General features: G+C 44.4%; 2 protein-coding genes across 2 annotated transcripts in view; one reads left to right on the top strand and one right to left on the bottom strand.

Annotated features, from left to right (window-relative positions):
• tuft1a (tuftelin 1a) overlaps positions 1-3896 on the top strand; it is a 10718-nt gene extending 6822 nt beyond the window's left edge. Inside the window, exons 7-12 of the mRNA XM_028976190.1 lie at positions 1-62; positions 837-1060; positions 1210-1315; positions 1391-1474; positions 2022-2116; positions 2477-3896. The exon at positions 1-62 is cut by the window's left edge and continues 49 nt beyond it. Of these exons, the coding sequence (XP_028832023.1) occupies positions 1-62; positions 837-1060; positions 1210-1315; positions 1391-1474; positions 2022-2116; positions 2477-2549 (644 nt within the window). The 3' untranslated portion in view covers positions 2550-3896. The remainder of the gene's footprint in view (positions 63-836; positions 1061-1209; positions 1316-1390; positions 1475-2021; positions 2117-2476) is intronic.
• Positions 3897-4397: 501 nt separating this feature from the next.
• On the bottom strand, positions 4398-6951 carry ltap1 (lipid transport auxiliary protein 1). The gene is made up of 7 exons (XM_028977540.1): positions 6727-6951; positions 6545-6646; positions 6086-6194; positions 5880-5933; positions 5598-5764; positions 5451-5509; positions 4398-5068 (listed from the first exon to the last, which is right to left on the bottom strand). Exons 1-7 carry the CDS (start codon positions 6790-6792, stop codon positions 4861-4863), a joined length of 765 nt encoding a protein of 254 aa, XP_028833373.1. The 5' UTR covers positions 6793-6951; the 3' UTR covers positions 4398-4860.
• Between the last annotated feature and the right edge of the window lie 49 nt (positions 6952-7000).

The raw sequence follows: 7000 nt of genomic DNA, 5'->3' as shown, positions 1-7000 counted from the left end.
GCCTGTACGCCCAGCTGCAGGAGGCGGAGAAGAAGCACCAGGAGGAGCGAGAGAAAATGCAGGTCAGACGATGTCCTCACTCTCTACACTGTGAAGCTGGGGTTGGAGAAAGTTCACATGACCTCGATATGAATCACTCAACCTTTTAAAACTATGGATAGGATTTTTTGTTCTATTTCTGGTCTGTGAACACGCCTCCACTTCCAGTCAAGCCAGCATCAGCTGCTGCTGGGGACCTTGTGAGGTTGAGAATTCAAATTAATCTACATACAAAATAATAAATGAGTGCCCATGATTTTCAGGATTTAGTTCTCTTCTTTTTTTTCCACTGAAATAAGTTTAATGAAGACTTTAAATCCTGCAGGAAGGAAGTACTCAATCAATTTAATACATTTTTATTTATACAGCACTTTTTACAATGTACATTGTCACAAAGCACCTGACATTAAAACACCAGCTCAAGGCCTCGAGTGAGCAGGCAAAGTGACAGTAGCAAGAAAGCAAGCAAGGCTCAGCAAGAGGAACCCATCCTCCTCTGACCAGCACTGGATCACCCTGGGATGTTCATGGCAGATTCATCCAGGAAATGATGGCATGGAGAGGTTATTGAAGTCCAGTTGTAGTCCAACAGATGACTTACCAGACAGCACGTGCCAAGAAGGGAAATCCACAGTCATAGGGCCTGTTTTCATTGTTGTGCCTCAATACCATCCATCACTCCCCCATACCATTCTTCTGCTGGAACAATGCCAGATTAGTTATGGTACTCTCTCCATTTTACTGTGTGCCCCAACACTGCTCACCTCTTCCTCACCTCCTCTATCTCACTCCATCAGGCAGAGGCGGGTCAGTACAGGCAGCAGTTGGCCGAGCAGAATGATCAGCTGAAGAAGGCAGAAGTGAATGCAGAGAAGCACACTCAGGAGATCGCAGAGCTGCAGCGGCTACTGAACGGGATGGAGCAGGAAAGCTCCGCCCTTCGGGAGCAGCTGATGAAGCGGGAGGCGCAGCTGATGCAGCTGCGTGAGAGGAAAGAGGAGCGGGAAGATGAGGAGATGAGGTACAGTCATACAGACTTTGTGAGACTATAAATGGTGCAGATATATTGTAGTTGTGTGTGTGTGAGCGAGACAGGTCTTAATACAGTAATAGGTGTGTGAATGTGTGTGTCTTTGCTGCATGATGTGAAGGTTATATGTGTCTCTCTAGGTCGGAGGAACTTCAGAAGGAGAATGCAATCTTGAAGGAAAAATTGCATCATCTAGATGATATGCTAAGAAGCCAACAGAGAAAGCTCAGAACCATGATTGAGCAGGTACACACACTCATAAAATCACTGACACACACACACATCAAGCCCATTACTCATAAACTAAACTGGTGCCCATAGGTGCAGAACTCTAAACTGGTCATCCAGGAGAGAGACAGAGTCATTCGAGAGCTGGAGGAGAGAGTGGCTTTCCTGGAGGCAGAGGTCAGTCCTGCTGAATGAGTTGATATATTGGTTGGTTGAATGGATGGTTGGTTGATCAGTTAAATAGCTGCTTGGTTTGTTGGTTGATTGGTCAGGTTGTTAATTGGTTTTATGGTTGGTTGGTTGTATGACTGATTGCTTAGTTGGTTGGTAGAATGGATGGTTGATTAGTCAGTTGGTTGGTTGAATGGACAGTTAGTTGGTTGATTGTATGGCTGGATGGTTGAATGGATGGTTGGTTTGTTGTATTGCTTGTTTGTTAGTTGTTTGGTTGAAAGGATGTTTGGTTGGTTGTTTGAATGGATGATTGGTAATTGGTTAAATGGGTGATTGGTTGGTTGAATGGACGGTTAGTTGGTCAGTTTTGTGGCTGGTTGGTCAGTTGGTTGAATGGATGGTTGGTTGCTTATTTTGTCAGATGTATGGCTGGTTGATTTTGGTTGGTTGGTTGGTTGAATGGATCTTTGATTGGTTAGTTGGTCAGTTGTCTGGCTGGTTGGATAGTTGGTTGTTAAAATGGTAATACTTTCACCTTGTGTTTGTACAGAACAGAGAAATGCATGATCAGATGGATTACTTTTTGGGAGGTCAGAGGACAAACTCATACCTCTCTGCAGACCCAAATGCAAGGATTGTCTATAGGTAACACTCACACACACAAACACACACCCAGAGACACATACAATATCATTTTCAGCCTGTACAATTATTTCTGGTCCTGCGCACAGCACTGTCTGGCTGGATAAAATTCTCCATTGTCATATCTTTTCAATACTAAAGCAGTACAGGGCTGTTTCAGAGATGTCTATGTGTATCAGTCTCTTTGTTTGTATTATTGGTTACTAATAATTGCTATAAGAAGACCCCCAACACTCACATTCAAATTAGATAGAAGCGTTCACACCACTCTGATCTACACATATAGATAAACAGCCACATAAACATGTATAATATTGGTGCATACTTTACTTTATTTTCACTCACTGTCCTCTCACCTCTCAGTAAGCCCCTGAAGCAGTCCACCCAGGGAAACAAGCCTCTGCCACTCATCAAGGTCATAGAGATCAAATCATGAGCAGTGGCAGCTACCCCACCCAACCACCATAAACTCTCTTCACCACTGCAGATCATCCCAGCAACAGCACACATGCACTGCATTTCCACCCAGCCCGAACAGCTCGTGTGTGTGTGTCGTCTGTCTGTAACGGAACTGCCATCTGCTCTCTGCCAGTCCTAGTTGAAGAAGGATAGACTCTGAGTAGATTAGAAGAATAGAGTGTGTAGCTGACCACTTAACAAACTCGCGTCCAGTCAACACAAGGAGGAGAGGTCTGAGTGTATTTATTCCTTTTGGCTGCGGCAGGCCCTCCGAGGGAAGATGCAACAAACACAAAAGCACACACACCTAATAATCTTTACTGACACATTCCAAAACACACATGGACAAAATTCCTAATCAGTGTAAATCTGTAATGAATTAAGTCTACAGCAGATGCAAATGACAGGGGAGGGAGGAGTAGATGCGCACTAAGAAGCCAGATGACTCCCAAGTAAGCCATAAGGAGATACCAGTCATGTCAGGCTGAGTTCAACTTCACAGGGATTTTCATTCAGTGATTATCAATGAAACACTCAAGAATGAGGTCGTGTGTGCAAATCACAGTGACCCAGGATACAATATAGTCCAGGACACACTGGATCCTGCCTTTTTTCACTGCACACATGACTGTTAATTGTTCATTGACATTGTTAACCAGTGAACTGATAATGTATCACTAGAGGAAGAGTCACCATATTCTGTTCCAGCCCTGATGTTGTAAATGTTTGGCAGGACCGTGTGAAACATTCCTGAACTCTCGTACATGACCGTGGCCAAAGGCCACCCTAGGACAGGGAACAAGTGTCACCTGAGTCACTCATCAGTAATTCTTACCATGGCGTCACCATAGTAACTCCTCAGGTTGGGCAGCTCCACTGTTTTTGATTGGGTGAATGTGAGCGAGAGTCCAGGAGCTGCAGGAGGAAAGTGCTCCAGCCCCAGTTGTCCCCCTTCTGTAGCTCTGTCAGAACATACCGGGCACGTTCATGATCCAGAGGGAGGACTTCAGTTAATTGAAGTGTTATTTAAAATTGCATTATGTTTATTTAATATGTTGCTGCAATGTAAAGCATGAATTGTTGTTTAATTAATGTTTTGTTCATAAATGCATTTGCATATAGTCTGTATTTGATTACGTTTTTGGTTCATTTTGCTCTTATGACAAAGTATCAGCACTAATTGCTCCTTATTGACTGTAGAAAATGAAGGCCTAGAGAACTGTGTAGATTCACAGAGTGTACGTGATCTCACTGACTGACTTTTTCTTTGTTGCACCTCCAAGTGTTTCATTATTTCAGGAAATAAAAGTAGAGCTGAACATGACCGTAAGAGTGGTGTTTTTAAAGATTACAGATGTTTGGTGCTCATGTTGTCCCATCATTGTCCCAAAAATAAATCTCTCTACTGAGCCTTTATTAGCATCAGATTTGATCTACAAGGTCACCTCATCCATTAAAAGGAGCTCTCTAAGCTGAAACCATCATGTTCAACTCTAAAGGTCACAGAACCAGCAGAGCAACTCTGTCCTCTTGAGGCTTCCTCTAGAGTATGGCTCGACCATACAAAACATCAAGCATCAAACAGCATAAAACCCTGACCACTGCAAACTACATGAATACTTTGTATTTTATTTTAAAAGTGTCTACTCTGTTGATATTTATGCCTGCATAATAAAAGAATGATAAAGGTCACAACTGAGTCTTATAAACCAGTGACTGCTACACAGTCCCACAAGAAAAAACCAAAAAAAAAAAAAAAAAAAAACAGAAAAGGAGAACCTACCACATCCCAATAGCTTCATCCAAACATCCAGGTACAGATCAGTCAGAAGCGTCAGCATGAAAGACTTTATTTGGATCTCTAAACTGGTTACAATGCATGTTTTTTTTTTATATTGTACACATCTGAGAATAAATATTGGCATGTAATAATTTCTGACTGGAAAATGTTAATTTAACATTTCCATCAGAAATGAACAGAATCATCCTGAAAAGACACAAATGGGTCCTTAATTCTACTAGTTGTCTTGAAATAAGTTTAACAGAACAGATTGGATATAAAAGTACTAAAATGTAGACATTCCACAGAAATCAAACCTCTCAACCGCACAAGCAAGAATAACCAGTGAAGGACAATAAATGAATGAACAGTGCCCTCTTGTGTCCAACAGTCGCTCACACAAACCCCTTCTTAAAGCTCACTGCCACCAACACTGGATCTGGAGCTTGATGCGAGGTCCACATCAGTGTTTCCGGTGTTTCGTAAAAAGTTTCTTCCAGGTCACCCTTTATAGAGTACTCTCTAATGTGTTGTAGTTGTCCTTAAAATTCTTCAGCTCCAGGAAGTGCTTGGGTCTCTTACTGCGCTGCCCTGATGAAGGCAGGTAGGTGACCTGGATGGTGGATCCTGAGGACGGACCTGGAGAACCAGTGAGGTCTTTAGCTGCTGACTGGTGCTGCTGGTTCAGACTAGTTGAGCTGGAGTGGGCTTTTACACTATAAAAACAGGAAAAACATGAGAATTAGGAAACAATACACTGAGACGGGCAGCCATTGCATACAGGAAATATTGGGACAGTTCATCTTCATTAAATTAGTATACAACTTTTTTTAATGTACAAATGATGTGAAAATCTAACCCAGTTCTGGGAATCATTATTCACTTAGGTTCTATGGAGCATGTCTGTAAAAACCATTTAACCATCCCCCTTGGTGAGCAGTGGCCATGCATGACAGGCGCCTGGGAAGCAGTGTGTGGGGACAGTACTCAGTGGCACCTTGGTGGCTCGGGATTCCAGCAACCTTCCGATTATGGGTCCGTTTCCTTAGCTGCTAGACCACCACTGCCCCAAACACACACACACTCAGGACTACTTACACTGAGGCCAGTTCATTCAGAGCCTCTTGGTGTTTCAGAAATTCAGCTTCTCCAAAAACCTGCTTAACAGATAATGCATCACACACAAAGTAAATCACTAATAGTGGATGAAATAAAGAAATAATTAAAACTAATCAACACACCCACCCCTGTTCCATGGCGGGCGTGGTCATATCCCTCCAGGAGTCGATCGATGAGCCCACTGCGGGTGGTTTTAAATAAGGAGTTAGAATTGCGGAGCTCAATCAGCCAATTTCGATAGCGCCGACCAGTCAGTGCACTTGGACTGCAACACAGATCGTGGAACGGCAGGTCTGGCGGAACCACACAGAAACAGAGTACAATTTCGTTGGGCCAGTACAGAACCCCACCTTACTGTATTACCTGGTGCAGAACTGTCATTTATAGGAAGAATAAAGACGTTCCTACCAGCATCTCTGATGGCATCCAGAGCCTTCATCCTGAACAGATAGTTATAGCAGCCTGCAAACACAGCAACAATTTCAAACTCCACACCGATATTACTGATGGTACTCAGTACTATTCGATACTACAGGGGGAGAAAAAAACACAGGAACTTTATAATAACTGAATAAAAACTCACTCCTAGTCGCATACAGGCGGAAAACGCTTACTGCTCTGGCCTCGGTGTCTGAGTCGGTCATCCTCAGGCGCCAGCAGACGGGGCTCGTAGCGGATGTCATTCACCTTTGACAAGCGCGTGTCGATTTCCTCTCTCAAATCCTGCAGCAGATGGTCACTTCACATTATAAATGTTCTGAAGCAGAACAGATCGAAAACAACGGCGATAGCAACAAACCTCCAACACGATCACACGCAGAAACACGATGGATAGAGACAAACATAGTGAAAAACAAGGTCTTTGCGTGAAAGAAGGGGAAGAACTCGAACTTGCAAGCAAAGAACTTTCTAAAGAGCAAAGCATCTACTGTAAGGACCAGAAGAAGAAAGGATGGTGGTAAAAAGACGGCAGACACGTGAAATCGCGGGGGTGAGAGGTGGCGTCCCACTGGGGGAAGGAGGGGGCTGGGATTCTGGGCGACATGTGCTTAGGCAGGAGGGACCCTCGTCACCTTCGGCGCGTTGTGTCCCAGCGGCACGTGCGGTCCCCGGCGCGACTTCATGGCGAAGCGCATGATCTGCCTCTTCACGAAGATGAAGAGCAGCACGAACACCTGAGACACACACACACACACTCAGGTGAGCGAGTGACCGCAGAGCCTGCAGCTGGAGAGAGGGAGGAAACGGTGCTCACCAAACTGCCGTAGGCCATGACGAGCACCACGTTAACGCCGGACAGTGCGTTCTGAGATGAAGCCATTTTTTTAAAACAAATCTATCCGAGTTTACAACTAAAATAGATCGACAAACACAGTCTGAATACCACTCGATTCGACGCCGAAGGGAGGTTGTTCGGTTAAATAAAAGCCAGAGCCCCACCACTGTTTTGGTGCAGCTCCGCCATGTCACGTCACGTGACGTCGTGTCGCGGAGCTCCTCTACCGCCACCTGTCGGACTGGAGGGTGTC

This window comes from Denticeps clupeoides, chromosome 4 (assembly GCF_900700375.1).
Source record: "Denticeps clupeoides chromosome 4, fDenClu1.1, whole genome shotgun sequence".
Taxonomy (NCBI): domain Eukaryota; kingdom Metazoa; phylum Chordata; class Actinopteri; order Clupeiformes; family Denticipitidae; genus Denticeps; species Denticeps clupeoides.
Note: the sequence above shows the minus strand (reverse complement) of the source record. Positions and strands in the feature narration are given on the sequence as shown.

Excerpts from the sequence above, each read along its gene's own strand:
- ltap1 (XM_028977540.1), bottom strand. The coding sequence starts at position 6,792 with ATGGCTTCATCTCAGAACGCACTGTCCGGCGTTAACGTGGTGCTCGTC. Across the intron at positions 6,195-6,544 it reads TGGGACACAACGCGCCGAAG|GATTTGAGAGAGGAAATCGA; the intron begins GTGACGAGGGTC and ends CATCTGCTGCAG. Across the intron at positions 5,510-5,597 it reads ACGCCCGCCATGGAACAGGG|GTTTTTGGAGAAGCTGAATT; the intron begins GTGGGTGTGTTG and ends TCTGTTAAGCAG.